The sequence below is a fragment of the Cryptomeria japonica genome, chromosome 11 (assembly GCF_030272615.1).
Source record: "Cryptomeria japonica chromosome 11, Sugi_1.0, whole genome shotgun sequence".
Classification (NCBI taxonomy): domain Eukaryota; kingdom Viridiplantae; phylum Streptophyta; class Pinopsida; order Cupressales; family Cupressaceae; genus Cryptomeria; species Cryptomeria japonica.
The window spans coordinates 566,974,800-567,000,570 of NC_081415.1; the positions used below are offsets into that span (position 1 = coordinate 566,974,800).

Sequence of the window (25,771 nt, forward strand, 5' to 3'; positions counted from 1 at the left end):
CAATATCATGGGAAATTTACAAGTTTGGGTCAAGAAATTTAGAAAATGGAAGCCATGCACACTGGAGCACTTCCTCCAAAATTTTGGAACCCTTACAAATGAGAAGAAATGGGAATAAAAAGGAGAGGGAAGAAAATCAAATCTGCAACTGAAATTGCCAAGTATATCCTCTCTAACTGAATTTCACTCCCATGGAAACTACTCTTGAAATATCCCACATTTGTCAAAATTAACTACTTGACCGGATTCCTCATTCCAAGAGCTTTGCGGCGATATATAACACTTCATATTTTGGCCAAAAATGAGACCCTGGGCGAATTAATCCTCAACATGTGCACAGTCATTTACATTTTTGAATTTTCTCTATAGTTGAAACTATATCATTAACTAATTTTAATTTTGATTTTTGCTCCTTTTGTGCCTAATGCCTTGCCACATGGCGGGACCTGATTTGTTGATGGGGTCCACTGGGTGCCACCTGGGATGACACCTCATCACTCCACCATGTGTCCACTTGCTTGTCGTCCACCTAGGTGCCACCTCTGCACCACATCATCGCCACTTCATCGCCACTAGACTGTCACCTCACCAGGGCCCGCCTGCTAGACCACTGACAAGACCTGCCACCTAGCTTTCACCATTTTGTGGCCTTTATCCGACGTGCATCTACACTCCACGAAATGGCATAGGTCGTCGATCTTCTCCAAACATGCTCACTCTTTAACCTGCTGCATTTTCACCATTTTGTGTTTCGCTGTTTTGCGGACCTTAACTGGCGAGCAACTTTCCTTCGCGAAATAGTGCGAATCGTCCAATCGGCTGGAACCTGCACGATCTTTAACCTTTTCACCATTTCAGAGGGTTTAACTGGTGAGCACCTTCGGCCTCTAAAATCACATGCTTTGTCGGGTCCTCTACAACCTGCTCACAGGTTAAGTTGGCCCTTCTCTACAAAATTCACCTATTTGCCTTGGGAAGCGTGCCTACATGGGGTCCACCTAGTCACCGCTCAGTCACCTCCTCCATCACCTCGAGATTTGTGCCCGCGCGTGGGCCCACCTTGGGCGCCCATAGGCACCATCCGTCAAAAGCCTTGAGGCTTTGACATTATACTTGGGTAAGGCCTTGGTTATAAATATTAAAACTTTCCCTCCCTCCACCAATGTGGGATAATATCGTTTTGCCTTGTAATGCACTTTCAAGGTTTTGCCTGGGAGTTTTAATGGCGTCTTGGACTTTGCTGAAGATTTTGATGAAATTTTCAACGCCACAGAGAGGGAGGACTGGCAGATTGCATTGGTTCTAAGGTTTTTTTTAATCCCTTGTGTGGCCTCCAAACACCATGTAGAAGGCCCTTTGCATTTGTCTGCAAGTTTATAAATCGTCCACCATTCACGCACTGGAGGAGGGGGGCTCTCTCAAATCACATTCTGCTTGCTACTGTAAAAACCATACATGTACGCATTGCTATGACTTCGATCTTCCTGATCCATCAATTAAAAAGAGCTTCCACAATGGAAATTTAAGAGATGATGCTAGCTTCTCAATATATGACCTGAGCTCTTCTTCCGGAAGAGGAGTGAATTTATTAAAGAGTGGAGCAATAAGAACTACGTACAAAGACATCATCACAATTGATAAAACCAGCGTAAATGCCCAGAGGTAAGTTGCTAAGTATGGACCTCCTTCTTGGAAAATTATGACAACTGCGACAACAATTGGTGGTCCAAGCAAAACCATAAGACCCAAACTAACGAGCATGTCTCTAAAAAATAGTGAAATAGTTTGTTATTAAACCCATGTCGATACTCAAAGACAGAGGTTGAATACAATGAAAAGGGAAGTTCTATAAATTGAGACCACAGAGTAATAGCTGGCAAAAATCCTATCGTATGAATGATTTAATTTTGAGGATCCAGCCCTAACTTTAAAACTACAACTTCTGATTTCTGCCAAACCCATGGTAGCACTCTAAAACATAAGATTAAAGAGTCCGCAATGATTACAACTGCAACATGGATAAAGTGAAAGTGACTCTTGTTAATACTATAGGCCCTAGAATTTTGAAACTTCTCTTTGCTCACCACTCCTTGTATTTGGCTGCAATCGGTCATAACTATTTGGCAATGGAGTTATAAAGGCCATTATAGATGGAAGATGATGGAAGACACCAGCCATAAACTCTTCCCCAATTTTAGACATACCATACTGCATCACCGACATATCTTCAGCCATTAACTTTGTTACTTGCCATCCTTCCATAAACTTAGATGTACATGGCAACAAGAACCAATATGCATCAGGAAGTACTTGGGAAGGAAAGTTGCACGTAGAGACCTTTTGTTTGCTACTGCCCTTACAGATTTTCGTAGGAAGACTAAATTGTCAGCAACACATACACAAGCAGAATACCCCAATGCTACATCAAATTGACCATCTCGTACCTCTGTGTTCAGTTTCTCTATAGAAATATGCATGCTTTGAAGATCTTAAAGAACATCTAACAGAACAGGTGATGCACCATCAAAGGCTGCAGCTGAGCAGTACGATGTGGAATCAATTGCAATCCAATTGTTCTTATCTTCCCTTCTTAGAAGATAAAAATGGCTCTCAAAACCAATACCTACAACCAAACCAAATTCTTCTTCCAATTTAGTTGCAATTCTTCTCAAGGTTGTCCTTGGACAATAGTCCCAAGGTTGGCCGGGTGTTGAATGCATATCAACCAATACCATTTTCTCTTGGTCGGACCAGGGGATACAACACAGTGTTGATATATCAGGCATTAGATCGATCTCACCCATAGCAATTTGATGGGAACCTTGAGCAGGGCTATCTATAAATGAAGTCATTTACTAAGAACAATTTTGTTGTTTTTAATGCACGGGCCTGAGCCAGGTCGGGCCCCAATGTGGGCTTGACTAAAAAAAATTTCATTTTCATACAACTGGCCTTCGAAATGCTTCAGACACCTCAAACACACCTCTGGAAATGATCGACATCATTTTCGGATCATCAGACTGAAATTTGCAACATTCAGGCAATTATGCCACATTTTCGCATTTAATCGCGAAGACGTAATTTTCAAACCTGTCAAAACACCTTTCTAGATCTCGCCATATGACAAGCGTGTAATCTAATATGCAAGAATTAAATCTACCAAACGGTTTCTCAAAATGAGTCCTGAGAGAAGAGATATTAATTGGTGAAAATGCCCAACTGGCTTTGTCGACACTGCGGACCTGACGAAGTCAATGTTCTGGCAACACATGACGCCTTTCTCAAAACTATCAAACGACCTTCGTAGGCCCTCAAATTTAAAACATAGGTACCTTAAAAGTACATATTAAAACTTATAATTCCCAGTTGGATCACCAGACTGACAGGATTCAAATGGCGTGCTTATAAAAATGGCTACATTAACTAATACGGCACTGAAAGTACGGATAACTGAAAATGATAGCTAAATGAACCTTTTTGCAAACTGACTAAACAGATTGGTAGGAGCTTGAAACTGGAAACATAGCTCATCAATTATATCAGCATTAACCTAGAAGAAACATTCTGACATGATGCTTAGTGAGGCAACTTTTACACTTGTGCGAAATAGGGCTCCAACTAGCTGTCAAAACAGGGACTAGTCAAACCACACAAACTGCAAATGGATTTGGCTTTGAAAACTGAGCAAATGGATTCATCAAGACTTGAAATTTTGTAGGGTAACTCAATTTTATGCATACAATTGAATCCATTTTTAAATTTTCCATGACAATCAACAAGGCAAAAGATGTAATCACTCAAAGTAGTCTACTCAATAAAATCTGCATTTGTGCCTAGAATGCACTTTCAGCTCACCCCTCGAAATGGGTACCTTATAAACTTATCCAAATTGAATTCTAAAAGTTTCACATCACTGCATAGGCCAAATGAAAGGTGTAGGACAAGAATCTTGAGCCTTACCCCTTGAAAATCAACTGGCTCCACTTTACCCTCTCGCAAACTAGGCCATTCAAACTGAGTTATTTTAATCATTTGGAAATGTAGGGCAAAATTTTGAAATGGGCCTCTAAACTTTGACTCAATTTTAAATAGTCCCAACAATTCCTTTCCCTACCTAATTTGAACAAGATCTTTCAAGTGGAGTGTGATGCTAGTCACATGGCTATTGGGGCAGTGCTCAATCAAGAGGGTTTCTTTTCTCAGTGAGAAGTTTAATGAGGCAAAGAGAAGATATTCTTCCTATGACCTAGAGATATATGCTCTAGTCTAATCCTTGAAAAAGCAGAGACACCATTTGCTACCAAAATAATTCATAGTTTTCACAGACAATTAGGCCCTTATCTTTATAAATAGTCAGGAAAATTTGAATCACCAGAACATCAAATGGGTAGAGACCCTAAAAGATTTCACTTTCATTCTTAAGCACAAGAAATGGGTCAATAATAAGGTGGTAGATTCTTTGAGAAGAAGAGTCTTAATTGCAAATCAAATTTAGTTGGAGAGTGTTGGAATAGACTCCTTGAAAGCCATGTATGAGGGTGATGAAGACTTTGGTGAGGCCTATAAGGTATGTGCTTCATTTGATGAACGGTTTCATGTTGAGTATTTTGAATTTTTGATTCAAAATGGATTTTTGTTTAAGGGTGCACAACTATGCATACCCAAATGCTCTATGAGGATGAATATAATTAAGGAGAAACATTGTGGACAAATGGAAGGCCATTTTGGTCTTGACAAGACACTATAGTTGGTGAAGAGACACTATTTTTGGCTCAAACTATAGGAAGATGTAAGGAGATTTGTGAGGACTTTCTACTCCAACAATAATAATAATAACTCTAACTGAAGTCTCAACTCGAAGTTTGGACATTCATCTGGTAAAGTTACTATTTTTATGGCTAGTGTTCATTTAGTTATCAACCTAGGGATGCAGTACTTGAAATGGGTCTACACGATATATGCACTAAGTTCCTTCAATGGCTATTCTGCATTACTGCAGCAACTAACATTATGCGAAAAGGAAACAAAAGAATGGAAATTATGAAAGGCTACAGGAAAACTTATAAAAACAATGTTGGAAAGATTTAATATAGATAACAAAAATTACTCTATTTTGGCTTGGCTGCAGGAATAATCAGCAGATCTATTTCCAGTGGCTACAGGAATAGTCAAAGCAATAAATTCTACTTCAACTAAAGAAAAACTAATTTCAACGAGTACACATAGGATCACTCACCGAGTGGGCCCCCTTGGATGAATGATATCAAGCTTCTAGAAAACTACCTTTAATGGATCAGAACAACATAATTTTTATTCATTGCTTCTGGAAAGTGATTACATATATTTGAAAAGAAACTTAAAAATGCTTATTAAAAATCCTCAGCTCTATTTCTTTCTCTTCTATCTAACCTCCAAGAAAAAGGAAGAGCTTATTAATAAAGAGAAGATCGATTATAATAGACAACATAAATCATGCCAAGATGAAGAGGCGGATGATTGATTGATTAAAGAAGATAACTAGAGCTTGGCTACAGGAAATATGGATCTAAACCAAACCACAATCTTTGCATGCCATGGTGGTGTTTTGCAAATTCAATACCCACTAAAGTTAGACTTCAGTAGTGTTGCTTGGCTTCTCCGTCTATGTCGTAGCTTGCACTTACTCAACTCCTCTTCAATTTGATCTTTAGTTATCTCATACGCGATCTTTCCTTCTTCAGGCATGAAAGGAGAATATCCACTGTGACATCATTTATTACCTGCACTAAAAAACAACAACAAAGAAGTACATACATACGCATTTTATTTAATTAACACATCTATTAATCCACATATCATATTACCCTAAATAATCTGCATAGCAACAAGAACAAAATCACGTGGTTGCAGGAGTAAATGGCATGGTCGCAGGAATAGAGCGACAAAGTTCAAACATGATTTCATAAGTTCAAGTTTAACACATCAAATACATATAGTCAATTTACAATACATCACTACTACTATGCAAACCAAAAGATTTCAAAAACCTAAGAGTTTTGATGATAAAAACATGACAAAGTCTCAACTTATCATGCCCCCCAACTTTAAGAGCTTGTTGATCCTACAACAAAAGGAAAATTTCTGACTCTTGTAGTAATTCTGAAATCACCAATGGTGCCCTAACCTATCCCCCATGAAGCCAAGTTCCAATAAAATCCTTTCATTTTTTCCAACCTGGACCATCTAGCTGATTCTTCTATGACTGCATCATAGTTCTATTCTGTAGGCTAATATGCCAAAAGTGGCCACATAAGGATTGGGGGCTGAAAGATCAATGGTAGCCAATTGTTGGCTTTCTCCTTGCCTAACTGTATATATCTCGGAGCTCTATGCATGACTGCTTGAAAATTTTATAGTGAATAAGGTTCTCCTTGCTTTAACCGTTCTGGTAAATTATTCCTGCACTGAGTTAACCCTTCTATTGTAGCTATCCTGTCAGTCTGAACCAAATGCTCATATGCCTGATAGATTTCTTCTCTCATTGGAAGCACTAATTTTCTAACATCATCTCTTACCAGTAATTTCTGCCATTCATAATAAAGAACTCTTGGTGCTTTTGATTCTCTCCTTAATGGTAATGGACATTCAAACTCTAATTTTTCATATTCCTTGGCTTGTGCCCCCATGATGATCTCATTTTTGATCCATGACATTAAAACTTTGATATGGATATTCCCAATATACAATAAAGGGTTCCAGTCAATGTGTGAGGGTACAACATAGTTATGTAAGTACAATTCACATAGAAAATTCTTCACAGTCGGTGGGGAGGTTTGGTAAGCATAAAATAATTCTTTTGGTGTTTCTAAGGAGGGGCTAAGCTCCCTAATAATGCGGTTCAATTTGAAGTTCAAATACCGCTCCTTCAAGTGCACTGCATCAACCCTTGGAGGTGACGTACACTGCCTCTAATTCCTCAATTTTGTTATCTCTCTTTTCAATTTCTTTTTGTTGTTTATTAATAATCCCTTGCAACCTAGCCCTCTTTATTTCCCATTGTCTATAAAATGTTAAAGCAATATATAAACTCCTTAGGGATGAAGGAGGTCTAATAGGTGCTACCTTAGACCGTGGGATTTCCACAATAAACTCCTCAATCTGTGTTGGAATCTCTCCAATATTTTCCTTAGGCTGTTGTAGAATGTCTCCAACAGTCTCATCAAACTGCTCAGGAATATCTCCAACAATTTCTTCAGGCCACTGAGAAATATTTCCAACAGTTTCTTCAAGTTGTTGTGCCACAAAAACAATATTTCCTAGTCTGTCCTCATCAATTTTTACTTGGATTTCATAATCCACAGGGATTCCTTCTTCTTGAATTTCAATAGCTGCAGGGCTTCCTTCTTCTGAAGTTTCCACTGTAATAACCTCTGTCGGATTACCCTTAGGATGAGATTTTTGTGTCTTACTACGTGTTCTTCTCACAGAAACCTTTGGAGTGGTTGTAGGAGTTGCTTCAGTTTCTGCAGGAGTTTTTCTTTTTGTCCTATGCCTCTTGGCTGTAGGAGGAATCTAAGTTACCTGTGGCTGGGCCATGGGTTCTTCATCTATTTCATCCCTTTCCAACTCCTTCCCTTTTCTTCGAGGAATTGATGAATCTCTTTGAAGAGAAGTAGAGGGTTGTTCCATATTTGCCTCCCTCATCTCTTCCTCCATAATAATTGTGGCTCCTTCAGCAACAAGCAAATCCTCATCTTCACCAACTACGGGGGAAGAGGGTTCCGCAACATTTTCTTCTTCAACTGGTGGATTCTTTCCAATAGGGGCATCTTCAATCCTAAACTGCAGTATATCCTCAAATACACCCCATTCTACTTGTGAAACATCTCTCACGGACCATTGTACAAGCATCTTAACCAATCCATGATGGCTAACAGAGTGATTTCCATTTTTTTGTGTCTCCTTAGCGCTTGTAAAAATGAGGTGGTATAAGAAATTAGGAACATTCACTCGCCAGCCATGTCGTAGATGACTAAGTAAATTAAAATGAGGTGAATGTAGATTTGAATATCGCCCCTCACATGTAATGTATTTCATAACATACAAAGCTACCTGAGGACACTTTGCTGGCAGAGAAACCCTTCTTGTTCCTTGTTTGTCCACCATTAGGGGTCCATCCATCGGAATTGTGAACTCTCCCCTGGCGCTCCTTGCATCTTTTAATTCTGGAAATAGTTCTCCTTCCTGCGACAACCCCATTACTTCTACTATTCGCTACTTCGTAGCAATAACCCTCAAGCCTTTAATTGTAGCTTCTCCTTCATTAAAGGAATGCATAAATTTTGAAGCAATTTCTTCATTATAATCTCTGATTTTTAAGAAGTAATCCAGCTAGCTCTAGTGTCTAAAATAATGCTCAAAAAGAGAATCCTGTAGAAACACTTCATGAACCATTGGCTCATGGCGAATTGGATCACCATCCATCTCTTACTATGCTATTTTTTTACTCTGTAGCTGAGAAACAGAAGACCAGAATATCTGACAGACTTGCTAAATTAAAATTCCCATACATATCTCAATTCTGGTGATAGAATTTATTATTCCCTTGCGTGAAATAATAGCATGATAAGCAATGATGGAAACAAATCAATTCGGAGTACCTGAAAGGATGGATAATCAATCACTTTGGAAATCGAACCATAAAAAACCCCCCCAAAATTAACCTAGCATGTGTCCACACAAGCTGACGATATTTCAAGGAGTGGAGCAGATTTAAAAAAGATATAATCATAATGAACTAATGCATAATTAAAAAAAACACAATATACACATAGTTGTAGTTGTACAAAAAATGACGACGAAATGAAGTGAAATGACAGGTAAGAACATGGGATGGAATGACATGGATGGAATTTTATTTATGAAGAAAAATATTCCCATAAGATATGGAAATATTTTATTATGAAGTGGAAAACATGTTCATTGTAGAGGCTGCAGGAACTTTACCTTTATTACCTTGCTCAACGGCAATAGGAAACTGATGAGTTGCTGCAAGATCATTATCAGTTGCTACAGGAACCTTGTTTGCTGCTGTAGGAACCTTTGTTTCATCCTATCGAGCAAATTGCTGCAGGAACTCCTGTTTAGTTGTCGGCTTATGATATAGATGTAGTCAGTGACCATTTACTAAGAGTTTGAATCAAATAGGATCAACTGTAGATAAGCGAACAACTCCATTCTGGAAAACTTCTTCTATCTCATACAGACCTAACCACCTGGTTTGAAGTTTTCCATAGCATATTTATATCTGGAATCATACAATAGTGCCCAGTCACCAGCTTTGAATTTCTTGTCCTTGATATATTTATCATGCCACTTTGCTCTTTGATTTTGAATCAATTTTGTCTGTTGAACAACTATTTTCCTCCATTCATCTAGAGCATTTAATTGTTGAATGCATTCCTTCTGTGCTTCAGATAATGTCATATTTAATTGCCAAGCTATCCTCAGAGTTTTACGCTCAAATTCAATAGGCATCATTGTTGTTTTGCCATAAACCATCTCAAAAGGTGTAAAACCAATTGGTGTTTTCCAGGTTGTCCTGTATGCCCAAATTGCTTCTGAAAGCTTATGAGACCAATTTTTTTATGAACCAATACTGTTTTTGTAAGAATAGCCTCAATCTCTCTATTTGTAACTCCTACTTGTCTATTAGCTTGTGGATGATATGGAGTAGATTTCCTATGCCTTATATTGTATTCATTGACCATATTTGTTATCTATATTGAAGTAAATTGAGGTCCCTGGTCTGAGATAATTTCCCTTGGTACTCCATATCTTGTAAATATCTCTTCATAAAGAAACTCAATTACCTTATTATCTCTTGCATGTGTCATGGCACGAGCTTCTACCCATTTTGTTACATAGTCTGTACATACAAAAATATAAGATTTGCCATTAGAAGGTGGATCAATTAGGCCAACAAAATCTAATCCTCATTTATCAAATGGTGCAACTGATATCTATGGATATAGTGGGATCTCATCAAATTTTGTAGGTGTTCCCATTCCCTGACATCTGTCACATTTTTGTGTGTACTATGCTACATCCTTATGTAATGTGGGCGAATAGTATCCTGTATTGAGTATTTTCAGTGTTGTTCTTTTGACAGCAAAATGGCCTCCACATGGCTCATCATGACATGCATGCAGGATGTCATACGTTTCATCTTCTCTGACACATCTTCTCATGACCTGGTCAGGTTCAGCGTAAAATAGACAATCAGCAATCCATGAGAAGTTAAAGATTTTTTTGACTAGCAACCTTCTTTCCTTAGGAGAGAAATAAATTGGCATCTTAGAAACAACTAAATAGTTGGCAATATCAGCATACCAAGGAGTGTGAGCTTGAATGAGAAACAAATGTTCATCTGGAAAAGCGTCATCTATCACTGTAGAATCTTCTTGTAATTGAAGTCTTGAAAGATAATCTACAACCACATTAGACTTCCCTGGTTTATCAATAATTGTGATATCAAATTCCTACATCAACAATAACCAGCGAGATAATCTACCAATAATTGATGGCTCATTCATGAGATATCTAATTGTAGTATGATCTATATGCAAAAATATGGGATATCCTGTGACATAATGTCTAAATTTGTTAAGTGCATATATGACAGCTAGCATTTCCTTTTCTGTGACTATGTAATTCAACTCATGTCCCTGCAAGTTCTTGCTAATATAATATATTGCATTTTCCAATTTGTCAATTTTCTGTCCTAACAATGCTCCTATTGCATAATCAGAAGCATCTGTATGGATTTGGAATGGTAGAGACCAATTTGGGCCTTTAAGAAACAGTGCTCGAGTCAAAGCATGCTTAAGCTTTAAGAAAGCTTCATTGCATGTTGGGGTCCATTCAAATTCCATATCTTTAGTACGTAGTGAAAATAAGGGACTTGTAATTTTACTAAAATCTTTGATAAACTGTCTATAGTATCTGGCATGACCAAGAAAACTTCTTACATCTTTTTGCTTCACAGGGTCATTGATATGCTGAATGACCTTAATTTTTACTGGATACACCTTGATGCCTTCTACAAAGATATGATGACCAAGGACTATTCCTTGTTCCATCATGATGAAACATTTCTAACTATTTTATGACAAATTGTAGTCTTCACATTGCTGCGAATCTTTTTTTAGATTACCTAATGCTTTCTCAAATTCAGAACCATAAGTTGTAAAGTCATCCATATAAATTTCCATAATGTCTTGAGAAATATCAGAAAAGATACTGATCACTTCTCTTTAAAAAGTGTCTCAAGAATTACACAACCCAAAAGGAAGAACAAAATATGCATACATCCCCCATGCGCAAGTAAATATTATCTTCTTTTGATCCTTGGGGGTTGTCTGGATCTGATTGTAGCCACTGAATCCATCAAGGAATGAAAAATATCTTTTACCAGCTAGAGAATCCAATACCTGATCCACAAATGGTAATGGAAAATGATCTTTTCTTGTGGCTAAGTTCAGAGTTCTATAATCAACACATACCTTCTATTTTCCTCCTTTTTTAGGGACTATGACCAGAGGTGATACCCATTCGCTGTCAGAGATAGGATAGATAAACCCAATTTTTAATAACTTTTGCAATTGTTTTTTAACTATCTCTTTCAAGGAAGGATTGATTCTTCTTTGAGGCTATCTAAGTGGGCAACACTCTTCCTTTATATAAATATGGTGGGTGCAAACTATTGGATCTATCCCATGCATATCCTTGTAATCCCATGCAAAAGCATTTTTATGAAGTTTTAGCAAGTCCACAAGGCCCTCTTTTTGAGTATTTGATAGATCTCTATTGATATTCAAACATTTATTCAACTCCACTTCTATCTTAATAGTAAGATTAATCTAGTTCATCTCAAAAAAATGAGAAGAAGTGTAAAGCGGAAAATCGCGATCGAACCCTAGTTGCTCTCCCCTCTTCCAACTTCGAGGAGAGAGAAGGGAGATTCGCTAGGGTTGATGGTTTTCACTTAGGGGAGAGACTTTACATTCAAAAGAGGGGTTGAAACCCACAAGATCCAATCCCACACAATGCAAGATTGGATGCTAAATGAGTTTCAAGGGTTAAGACAGCAAGGCTACCCTCTTTTGTAAAGAATGTGCATAGAAGAATTAAGCTAGGAATGCATAGAAAATGACAAAGATTCGCTTATAAACTGAGATAGAGATACAGTATGAAGTTGCAGACCTGGAATTAGCAGTAAAATGTCGATACGGCGCTGTCCTGCAAATTTGAGCAAAAGTTGTTAGGACGATGGCGCCCGGTGCCACGGTCCTCCAAAAAATCCGTGAAATGAAGGGGGATCTGTTCGTCTCTGCACAAGGATTCCAGATCTTCAATTTCAGCCACGTACCTGCAACCTACACACAGAAAAGCGAAGATGATTGGGGGGTTAGGGATTAGGGGTTTGCCTTTAGGTCAAACCCCGGTTTTGGAATTAACCAAGAAATGAGCAAGTGTTGTAAATGTAAATGACTATAAAACAAGTACTAATACCTTGTTCTAAGGATGTTTGTATCCTTATGTGCGAAGGTATAGATGTTGTATGTGATCTCCTCTTCAATGGTTGAATCCTTGACTTGAATGCAACACTTATCCTTGAATGGAGACTTAGAAGGAATGCTTGAATGCTTGAATGTTTGAATGCTTGAATGTTTGAGTATAGTTTCCACGCTTGTACACATATGTCCTTCTCATGCCAAATGAGAGAGAAAAATGTAGTTTATATACTTGTCATTTAGGGCTGATAGACTGATTTTCCCGACCTTAGGCCGACCAGGAAAGTTTAATTTCCAATTTGCAAACAAAAAGACCCGAGACCCCTTAGGAGACCGGGCCCAAAATAGGACCCAGGGACCAAGGCGCTGGGCGCCATGGTCCTGGGGACCAGGGCACTGGGCACCCTGGTCCTGAAGGACCAGGGCACTGGGCGCTCTGGTCCCACCTCCCAGGACAGCAGGGTGCAAAGGAGGTTCAGGCCAGGGTACAAGAAAATGCAATTTTCAGTGTCGTAATCAGGTTTCGGGGTCTCCATTCAGGTTGCGTGTTGCGTCGCCATCATGAACACCGAAATGCAATCAAAATTGCGAGTGTCACAATTTTAGGACGCTACAAGAAGATAATTCTTGTGGCAACAGAGTATGCAATATATCAGTGGCTGCAGGAAAGTCCAAACTTGCAACATTTGGAACCAATTCCTACAATTCTTTCTCTTCTATTAATTCATTTATCAAAATTTTATAAAGAATTTATTCCTCATTATATAATTTCATGAATGGCCCTCGATTAATCATCATTAATAGAGTCAACTTCCTCAAATTCTTCTCCCAAAATAGGCCAAACGACTTGTTATTGTTCAAGTTGGGGTCGTGCTAGAGAATACAAGGCTAATGTTTTTGTAGAACTCCCATCTGAAATAGTCATATCCCTTGATCTACATCCAATATATGCATCAGCTGTGGCAAGCTAAGGTCTACCCAAAATCACCGGATATCCTCCCAATTTTGCTTTTGGAGATAAAATCATAAAGTCTGGAGGATATTCCTAGGAATCCAAAATAATTACTATATCTTCAATGATACCATCATGTCTCACTATAGAGCTATCAACAAGCTGTAGAACTATGAGTGTAGGCCTTAAACTATTGATCTCAAGTTGTTTCATTACTTCCCTTGTCATTACATTAATGGTTGCACCTAAATCAATTAAAACATTTTTTATTTGACTGCCATTAATGACTATACTCACAATAGGACTACCTGGATCAAAATACTTTGGAATGGCAATTTTGCCTAACATAGTATCTGCCAGTTGACCCATAACATGCAGTGTTTGTGGATCCTTTTTCTTCCTGCCTGGTTTTTTTAGACATGTTTCTCTCAGTGCCTTACCATTTATGGGAACATCTTTTATTGCTTGCAACAATGTAATTTTAAAATAAATATGCTTCAGTTGATCAATAATATCAAAGCTTTGTTATTGTTCTGTGGGAACTTCCTTTTCTTGTAGTCTATGGGGGAATGGTGGAAATATTTGGTTCTAAGGTATTGTATTTGTTGGATGAGATATCTCTTTCTCCTCTTGTACCTTAATGATAACTAGATGAGAGGGATTAGGCAGAGTTGTCCCAGATCGGAGGTGAATATCCTTTAGAGATAAAGAATAGGCTAGGTATTGATTTAGATCGGCTAAATAAGCTTGTGGTTGTTGCTGAGACTTAATATTAGGATTTGGCAATGATTGAGTAGGCAACTGCATTGGTTTAGGAGGTATAGCCGTGGCTGCAAGAGGAGGCATTAGTGCTGGAGGTTGTGGCTGCTAGATAGGTGGTTGATAACCAAGAGATTGGGCATTCCATGGCTGGCTCCCCCTCCATTGAGAAGTAGGTTACCAATTCCCTTGAAATTGGTTTCCTTGTCCCTGAGGTGGGTACTAGTTCCCTTGTGGCTGCTACCACTATGGCATTTTATTACCAAAATGCTACCCTTGGCCTTGAGAACCATACCAATTTTGATAAATACCAAAATTTTGAGAATATGGTGATTGCCATTGGTTATTCGGTGCATAAGAGTTTCCACTATAACCAGAAAAAGAAAGTGGACCTGGAGGCATACCTTGTTGTTGGAAATTTGGTCTTCTTTGAGAAACATAGAAGACTTGCTCATCCTCACCTTGAATTGGCTTGAAGTCAGGTACCTCCACATTTGCAGCCATTTTACATCTGCAATCCTTGTTTTGTTGTTTACAATGAGGACAAAATTCTGCAAGAAATGTATCAACTTCCTCATGCTTCTTCTTAGCTGCCAGTGTATCCAACTGGGTATCCATATTGTTTATAATGTCCTCCTTGATGTACTTTAACATAAGACTAAGTTCCAATCTAGAAACTCCAGTTCCAGATGCTGATAATGGTGCTCCTAGTTTAAATCTCCTATTCTTCTTAGAAGCAGATCAAGAATACTTCTTGAAAATTTGTCCTATCTCAACCCAAGTGGATTGTATAATGTCACCTTCTCCCATAAGATCCAAAGAATTAGTGCATTCATCATTGATTCCCCTCAAAAAAATCAACTTGATGGAATCTTCATTGAGAGTACTATGCTTGGACTTTTTGACACTAAATAGGAACCTTTCCAGATAATCTTCAAGACTCTCCTCTTTAGTTTGTGTCATTCTAAAGATATCATCACCATGACGATCAGTACCTCTAAAATAATCTTTGTATTTTGCAAGAAACAACCATTTCATCTCATCCCATGTATTGGTTGTGCTACTACCCAAGCTCATAAACCATCTCAAGGATGACTCCTTCAAAGTTGCAGGAACATTTTTGAGTCTATGGCCATCTATAGTATAGTCAAAACTCCTATAGAGAACATCAAACTCAAACAAAAATGTGTCTGGATCCTCTATCACCAATCCATAAAATTTAGGGAGTGAAGATGCTGAAATGTTCTTGAGATTAGCATTATCATGCTGATCAGATATGGGAAACTCAAACGTTGGACCTGGTGGTGGTGGTGGAGGATTATTCTCACCAGGAGGTGGGTTCCCTTGCATTGGACTTGTGGGCAATGTTACTATAGGAAATTCTTCTTCATGAAGACTAAAAAGGAACTGAAGACTACCTTCCAAAAATTCAGATTCAGGGTGGTTCAAATTATGTTGGGCTTGGTAAAGTTCAGTAAACGGATTTATATCTAGGAAATTATCTTCTACATGATTATAATGAGTGGGCAGGAATCTACCTTTGGGGTCTCTTCTTCTTCTATGCATGCAGATTCATGAAATTTTTCAAAAGATCAAGTATACCAAAATAATTAACTAAAACTAAAAAGAATAATAACCATAAGAGGTTCTTAGTTTGACACCATCCTCGACAACGATGCCAAAAATGTCTACTCCAACAATAATAATAATAACTCTAACTGAAGTCTCAACCCGAAGTTTGGACATTCATCTGGTAAAGTTACTATTTTCATGGCTAGTGTTCATTTAGTTATCAACCCAAGGACATAGTACTTGAAATGGGTCTGCACGATATATGCACTAAGTTCCTTCAATGGCTATTTTGCATTACTACAGCAACTAACATTATGTGAAAAGTAAAGGCAAGAATGGAAATTATGAAAGGCTATAGGAAAAAATTATAAAAACAATGCTAGAAAGATTTAATATAGATAACAGAAATTACTCTGTTCTGGCATGGCTGTAGGAACAATCAGTAGATCTATTTCTAGTGGTTGCAGGAATAGTCAAAGCAAGAACTTCTACTGCAACTAAAGAAAAACTAATTTCAATGAGCACATACATGATCACTCACCAAGTTGTCCCCTTGGATGAGTGATATCAAGCTTCCAAAAAACTACCTTTAACGGATCAGAACAACATAATTTTTATTCATTACTTCTGGAAAGTGATTACATATATTTGAAAAGAAACTTAAAAATGCTTATTAAAAATCCTCTACTCTATTTCTTTCTCTTCTATCTAACCTCCAAGAAAAAGGAAGAGCTTATTAATAAAGAGAAGATCAACTAAAATAGACAACATAAATCACTCCCAGAAGAAGCAGTGGATGATTGACTAATTAAAGAAGATAACTAGAGCTTGGCTGCAAGAAACATGGATCTAAACTGAACCACAATCTTTGCATGCCGTGGTGGTGTTTTGAAAATTCAATACCCACTAAAGTTAGACTTCAGTAGTGTTTCCTGGCTTCTCCGCCTATTCTGTACCTTGCGCTCACTCAACTCCTCTTCTGTTTGATCTTCAGTTATCTCTTACATGATTTTTCCTTCTTCAAGAATGAAAGGAGAATATCCACTGTGACATCATTTATTACTTGCACTACAACAAAAACAACTTACAAGGACATAGATACACATTTTATTTAATTAACACATCTACTAATCCACATATGATATTACCCTAAATAATCCGCATAGCAGCAAGAACAAATCATATGGCTGTAGGAATAAATGGCATGGCTACAGGAATAGATCGGCAAAGTTCAAACATGTTTTCATAAGTTTAGGTTTAACACATGGAATACATATAGTCAATTTACAATACATCACTACTACTATGCAAACCAAAAGATGTCAAAAACCTAAGAGTTTTGATGATAAAAATGTGACAAAGTCTCAACTTATGAGGGATGTGTGTGATCTGCCAAAAGGCAAAGGGAAAGTCTACCAATGTAGGCCTATACCAGCCTTTACCCATCCCTTCAAGACCATGGGAAAGAATAAGTATGGATTTTGTTTTAGGATTACCAAGGACAAGGAAAGGATATGATAGTGTTTTTTTAGTGGTGGATAGGTGTAGTAAGATGGCACATTTCTTGCCATGCAAAACCACTTGTGATGCTTCTTATGTTGCAGACTTGTTCTTCAAGGAGATTGTCCAGATACATGGGTTGCCTTGGACTATAATCTCTGATAAGGATGTGAAATTTATTGGTCATTTCTAGAGGACCCTTTAGAAGAAGCTTGGTACAAATTTATCCTTCTCCTTAGCCTACCATCCCCAAACGGATGGCCAAACTGAAGTTGTAAAAAGGTCACTAGGGAATCTGCTAAGGTGCTTGAATAGTCATGGAGAAAGATGGGATAGTATATTGTCTCAGGAATAATTCTCCTATAATGATATAGTAAATAGGATTACTGGTAAGTCACCTTTCCAGATTGTATATGGCATCCACCCAAGGGGTGTGATGGAGTTGAGAGAGCTACCTCAAGGAGAAGCCTTTAGTGCAAATGGAGAAACCTTTGCTACCATCATCAAGGAATCCATGACCAACTTAAGACTTATCTTCAACAATTTGATGAAAGATATAAATCTCATGCTGACAAAAAGAAGAGAGATGTTCAGTTTGATGTGGGAGACTTGGTGTGGGTTCACTTGAAGAAGGAAAGACTTCCAAAAGGCAGATACACAAAGCTAATGCAAAGAAAGATTAGACCCTGCCAAATCTTGAAGAAATGGGGTCCAAATGCCTATGAACTTCAACTCCCATATGATCTTGGTTTGTTAGGTATCTTTAATGTTTGTGACTTAACTCTTTATAAATGTAGTGTTGGTGCAGGAGAAGACACAATTCGAATTATTGTAGATGATGACATTCCCAAACATGAACCACCAAAGTTGCATAAGGTTATAGACACTAAGGTTGCAAAGTGAACCAAGAGTAAAGTTTACATAGAGTATTTGGTGGCTTGGAAAAGACAACCTGATTCTGAAGCCATCTAGATGACAGAGCAACATATCAAAGACCATGGTGCAGACCTGTGGACTCTCATCTCAAGTGGACTTGACATTTCTTCTTCCGGGGAGTATGGTGTAGGAGAACCCTATTAAACCCTTCAAGATGATAAATTAGACTCTGAGAAGGGAGGATAAGGCATCAAATATGTCTTTATAATTTTTTGTATAGGTTTTGAATCATGCATTGTGTGTTTGTAATAAAGAACCCCATCTTGTGAGCCAAACTCCTATTTTGGTATTTCTATAAGCCAATTAGGACTTTTGGACAATAGTGGATCAAATGTGTGTAGGAAATAGTTATCCAAGTGGTTTTAATTCTTATAGGATGTTTTAGGAGGGGTTAGACTTTTCCCAAGGCATTAGGAGGTGAAATATGACAATTTGACAACTTTTGCAAAAGTTGTCAAAAGTTGTCATGAGCAGCTTTTATGCACTTTTTACATTTTTGATTATTTGAAATTCCTCCAATGACTCTAACCTCTTGGTTTTGGTTGAGAGAATTTTTGGAGTGGTTTATACACCTTTTGGTTCCAATTCCCAAGGAGAGATTGTACAAAGGAGAGTTTTGGTGACAACAAACTAATAGAATTCAGAGTTTTTCCTGCAATTCTGGAGTTTTGGTCCGTGGTACGGTACTGTACAGATTAAGATCCATTCCCAATGATATGAATTGGTTTTAGAGGAGAGTTAAATTTTTTTGGGGTTTAGTTTGAAGTTATAGTCATGTGTTTTTCTCCTGATATTCAAATTTTACAGTAGGTTCCCGAAAAACCAGGGTTTACCTTGGGTTTTTCCTCCTCCATGGCCATACCTTGCACTTTATCAATTTGAGACCCATGGGATTTGGTGAAATGAAATTATGGTCAGTTTATTATAGGATTACAAAAGTGTTTTGCAGGAGGAGCAAGGGAGAGGTGTGTTTGAAGAAACCCTAGGTAGACATCTCTATGTGGCTACCTAGATTTTGAACAACAAACTTGCTCTTGTGTGTAAATGGTGATGATTCTAGGTGTGTAACCTTGGAATCCCTTATGGTTTATGGTTACCCACATGCCCATGGGGTTGTAATTTCTGGATTCACTCATCTGGATATAGGTGCTTCACAAATGGAGGCCTAATTAGCCCTTTAGGACAATCAACATCCTACCGGCTCAGTCCTTTTTTTGTCAGAACCTGACACTTCCTTTTGGGGATTTGTGTAACTTCAAAAAGGGTACTTGAATCCATAATTTTTTTGCTATGTTGTTTGAGAAAGTTTTAACTTAAGGTCCCTTTACCCGCTAAAAAGGGCTACAAGCAACTAGGCCTAATTATGTAGGTTTCTAATGGAATGGGGATGAATCCTTACAATCGGTGCTTGGTCTGACCTTAGGGAGTCTTGTATGACCCAAAAATAGTATACAAATGGTCAGTAACCCTTTGGGGTATCGTAGAGTGTGTTGGAGCAAGGTACCTAAGATTGAGTAGGCATGAGTCTTGAAGATGGTGAGAGGATTTAACTAAAGATGTAGAGCCTTGTCTTGATAGGATCCCAATCTTTTTTTGAGGGGTCAATGTCATACATTTTGAGGTTTTTCGTAGGTTACAAGGATGGCTCTGCATCAATGTGTATGTGTTAGATAGATTTGCATTTCATACTACTTTGCACACACACACACACACATATAGATTACGTTTTTGAAAGTTTTGTGTTTAAATGATAGAATCTCTAGGTCATTTGAATTTAGTTAAGTGTTCTAGTTAATTGTATTTGTACATGAAAGTTAAGTGTTTATGTATATTTTAGTTGCTCATTGTTAAACAAATTTGCTTGTTAAAATTTAATTTAGTTTTTCATTTTAGTTAAGTGTTTATGTACAAGTTTAATGAACTTACTTCAAAATTTTAATGAAATTATATCTATATATTTAAAGTTAATGAAGTTATATCCATGACACAAATATCCCCTTAAATCTCCTTAAGACCACTTAAAACACCTTAGGATAACATAATTAAATGAAACAATATATGTGTAAATATAAATTAAATGAATGTACATAGATGAATAAAACGAATCCATGCATGTGTAAAAATATAAAAGAATCAATGACGCAAAGGTCCCCTTAAATCCCCTTAAGACCACTTAAAACACCTTAGGACAACATAATTAGATGAATCTAAACAACATAATTAAATGAAACAATATATGTGTAAATATAAATTAAATGAATATACATAGATGAATAAAATGAATCCATGCATGTGTAAAAATATAAAAGAATCAATGATGCAAATATCCCCTTAAATCCCCTTAAGACCACTTAAAACACCTTAAGACAACATAATTAGTTGTTCATTCTAGTTAAATCCCCTTAACTCCCCTTAAGCATAAAAATTTAGTCATTAAAATTTAATTTAGTTGTTCATTGTAGTTAAGTGTTTATGTATGTTTAATGATCTTCAAAAATTTAATAAACTTATATCTACATATTTAAATTTAATGAACTTATATCAATGACACAATTATCCCCTTACATCCCCTTAAGACCACTTAAAACACCTTACAACAACATAATTAAATGAATCCATACAAAATAATTAAATGAAACCATACATGTGTAAATATAAATTAAATGAATACATAGATAAATAAAATGAATGCATGCATGTGTAAAAATATATACATACATTTAAAGATGATTTAATAGGTGATTCACACATTGAAAATTCAAGCTACCTGTGTTAATATATATATATATATATATATATATATATATATATATATATATATATATGCGTTACTATATATACAACATTATTAAATGAAACTATACATGTGTAAATATAAATTAAATGAATACATAGATGAATAAAATGAATCCAAGCATGTGTACAAATATAAATGAATCCATACATGTGTTTAAATGACCGCTTAAGACAACATGTAATAAAATGATTCCATACACATTAATAAAATAAAAAATTAAAATCAATATGTATACATGTTCAATGCATAGACACAAAATATTTAATTTAAGAATAAAACATGTAAAATCAACATATAAAACATAAAATAAATGCATCAACAAAACTAAATTTCTATAACTTATCCAAATTGCTACACACACACACACACAGATATATATATATATATATATATATATATATATATATATATATATATATATATATATATATATATATATATATATATATATATATATATGAGTTTATCAAAATAAGACCTATCGAATAGAATTTACTTTTTTTCATATGTGGTTCAAGTGACCTGTTGCATTGGCCCTCACAGTTCCACCCAGAACAATCTATGTGGAATGTCAAGTGGCAGCTACATCAACAAAAATGATGATTTTCTCCAACTTGTCACTTCTGCAACAAAATTCAATAGGTAAATTAAACTTATTAAAAAAATAAAAAATACTACAACTCGGTATTCTTTTGTTCGATAACAAGATGCAAAAAAGATATCGAATCACTTGAAATTTTTTTTAAAAAATATAGCTCACTAGAAGAGAGAGTCTTCTCCAAAAGAGTATTTTTTTCTTTTTTATTATCATAAATTGAATAGAAAAATTGTGGTGGGAGACAAAAACTGTCAAATTCTGGTGTATTCGACTTCCAAATACTATAACAAAGAAAATATACATCAAATTTTTTTATTTTTTTTCATGCACTTTATAAATATGTGATCTATAATGGATATCAAAATCAGAAAAAAAAAAGTTGATTTACATTTTCTTTTGAGCTGGGAACTAAACCCCTTATTTTTCAACATTTTTTAGCAATAAAAAACTGGACTAAAAAGCTAAAAAAAAAATATAAATTATTGACAATTTTTTTTTGAAAAATAGCAGACTTAAACTTCAACCAATTTTACACATTTAATCAGTTTACATCATCTTCAAATTCAAAATGCAAATGACACTTTTATGGTGATGAAATTGAATAGTTATTGTTGTGTTTGCCTTTTCCTTTGTAAAAGTGTGACACAGGTTTGTACTTTTACCCAGGGGGTAAATGCATGAACCTGAGTCATACTTTAAGCCAGCTATGGGTAGTCTGACTGGACTCGGACTCAATCTAGCCAGACTACACCCGGGCCGCATGGTGCTGAAATGGTGCCAGGAGTCGGACCGGACTATCGATTATATAAACTGATATTTTCCCCACCAACCCCCATTTGCAGCCTTATGAGCTTTGGGAGTTTGGTCAGACTCACAAGGAGCTTATTTCCAACCCCCATTTTTCCAGGAAGGTTCATTTTTTTCCTCTTCTTTTGGTTTAATATTTGTAATTTAAAAAATTAATATATTTATTGCTATAATTATTTTTATTGAATAGTTTATCAATTTTTAAAAAAATTTTAGAAGGAAAACATTAGAAAAATGTTTTAAAAAAATTAAACCTAGCAAAATGTGAAAACCGACACTATGAAACTATTAAAAAAAAATGCACATATACCTATTAAATTATTAAAAAAAATATCATTTTCTCATTACCCTTACATATAAACCATAAAAAAATATAATTAATACACTACACATAAAAAATAAATCCTCATACTCATACAAACACATAGACACATACACCTACACTCACACCCACACTCACATAGAGACTCATGTGCACATACATACAAATAATCATACACATGCATACATAGTTGTACATGTGTGTGCATGGGTATGTGCGGGTATGTTTGTGTGTATGTATGTACATATGTGTATATGCATGCGTGTGTATATGTGTGTGTATGTGTGTGTCTGTATGTATGCATGCATGTGTATATGATGTTTATGTGTATGTGTGTATGGGTTTATGTGTGTATGTGAGTGTATGTATTTATGTGTGTTTATGTGTGTATACATAGACACACACATACACGTACACACACATACATACATATACACACACACACACATAAACATACATACACACATGCATACATACATGTTATATACATACATACATACATACATCGACATGCATATATATAGACATACATACATTCATACACATGTGCACATGCATACATGTACATACACATACACACATACATACATACACTTACATACATACATACACACATGCACACACATACATATACATATACACATACATACATACACACACATACACCCACATACACACATACGCATACACATGCATGCATGTGTATCCATGCACATGTACACACACACATACTCATATGTACATACATACATACACGCATACATGTAAACATGTATGTGTTTACATATGCATGTATGCCTATGTATGTGCACGTATGTGTATGTTTACATATATGCATGCACGTATGTGGATTTGTGTATGTATGTATGTGGGTGTATGTGTGTGTTTACATGTATATGTATATACATGTTTATTTATGTGTGCATGTATGTATGTATGTATATAGGTATAGTATATGTCTATATGCATATGTGTGTGTATGTGTATGTATATGTGTATGTGTATCTTGTACATGTATTTAATTTTAATGTTTCTTTAAAGTAATTTGTATCAAATGTTTCAATTACTTCCAATAGTACTTTAAATTACAATTGTTTATTATTTTTAAATATGTTTGAATTAGTTTTAAATAGTTTTCAAAATTAGTTAGAGGTGTTTAAAATAGTTTTAAATAATTATTTTTTAAATTCTTTTCTTTTATAATTATGTACATATAGATATTTTCGACATGGCTGATTAGGCATCGGATGGTAGAGTTCATTGAGAGGGCACTAACCATACATCTAGATAGTCTTGTTGAATTCCTTCTAGTGATAGTGATGTCTGGGTTCAAATTTTTTCCAAAAGCACTTAGGCCCTATAGAACGCACTGGACCATCTTACATCCAAATTAGATTTTACCACAACCCAACCTAATAAGGAAAGGGAAAATATTATTAGGGATGAGTTACTACATATGATTGACACTATTCAGACATATAATAATCAGTACCATAAGCCCTGAGACTCCCTTTTTGCCATCCGTTAACAAAGGCCTCTGTAATCAGAGTAGAGGGGCCATGAAGCCGATCCAGATAGGGGACGAGACCACCATCGATGACTTCCTGCCAGACATCTTTATTCTTTTTTGACTTCTTGCAAGTAGAGGGCTCTTGTCTGTTCTTATCCTGTCCCGTTATGCTCCTGGTCACCAGATAATAGGAGAAGGGGCTCACTATCGCCAACTAGTCGTAGAAAATTGGCCACACCCAAAGGATATCAAAGCAGTAGTGGAAAAACCACACAATGAGATAGGAAATCAAGTCACCGAGGAGGTTTCTAGACTTTTGACTAGGGAAAAATAGAAAGAGTCATTTCCCTATCAACTCAGTCAGGTCATGATGAGGGATCATTGATTAATGTAGTGATCGTTACATGCCAGATCGCATAGATTTTCAGGGAAAGAATACCTTCTACTCCATTAGTTGGTTACCAAGTATCCCACCACTAGATTGGCTAGTAGATCCACCGCCTTATTGCCTTCCAGGTATATGTGTGAGATTTTGAAATCTGTTAGTTCATTAATTATATTTCAGTAGTCCTTGATCAGGCTGGAAATCATCCAGCTAGGATCCATGCAACTACTCATGTAGTTGATAGTGTTTAGCAAGTCAGACTCCAGCCACACTTTAGTAAACCCCTCTCTTTTAGCCATGTGTAGCCTAATGTGGGCAGCACTGGCTTCTGCGTAGTGGTTAGTCTGTGTTCCCAAGGGGAGCGCCACTGCGAAAACCAGCAGACTAGAGTGATTCCTAGCCACTCCCCTGCACTTGGCCGGCCTAGTATTTCCTTTAGCCGCCCAATCCACATTGATTTTAATCCAGCCCATAGGAGGAGGATGTCATACAACATTTGTTCTGCATTGCTTTGTTTTGTGGACTGGGTTGGCAATGTTCCAATCAATTTTCCACAGATTGATAGTATCCCAATCCTCTTGGAGAGTAGGAATGAGGGAGTCATTCTTTTTGTTGGGGAAGTAGTGGAGAAAGTTCTCTTTGATATCATTGTGAATTCTAATAGCCACAACAAAAGGAGGAGTTTCAAAGTCCCTAAAAACTCTATTGTTTCTTTCTTTCGAGATGCCCCAGGAAATATGAGGAAGAGATAAATTCCAAAGAACACCTAAGGCCGGATTATGAAAAGGGCATTTCCATTAAATCTACATTCACTGAGTAGACATAAGGAAGACCTAGTCAATGTTCCAAATGTTAAGGAAGTGATTCCAGATATCTTTGGCATAGGCACAATGCAACAGTAGATGGCCAACATTTTCCTCCACCTCTTTACAGAGAAAACATCAATTAGAGAGAGGAATACCTCTTCTGCAAATATTATCAATGGTAGAGATCTTTCCCTGCATAAATAACCAGAAAAAGATGTTAATTTAAGGAATTAGGAGTTTGTTATAGATACCCGCCCAATAGGGGGGGGAGAA

General features: G+C 36.5%; 1 protein-coding gene and 1 pseudogene across 1 annotated transcript; both read right to left on the minus strand.

The window, feature by feature from the left end:
- Positions 1-1,418: 1,418 nt before the first annotated feature.
- LOC131027759 (CAAX prenyl protease 1 homolog) lies at positions 1,419-2,235 on the minus strand (annotated as a pseudogene).
- Positions 2,236-2,489: 254 nt separating this feature from the next.
- Positions 2,490-2,852, minus strand: LOC131027760 (uncharacterized). Its single transcript, XM_057957849.2, has one exon. It carries the CDS (start codon positions 2,850-2,852, stop codon positions 2,490-2,492), a length of 363 nt encoding a protein of 120 aa, XP_057813832.1.
- Positions 2,853-25,771: the final 22,919 nt, after the last annotated feature.

Bases quoted from the DNA above. Each gene is read 5' to 3' on its own strand.
- LOC131027760 (XM_057957849.2), bottom strand. From the start codon at position 2,852: ATGACTTCATTTATAGATAGCCCTGCTCAAGGTTCCCATCAAATTGCT.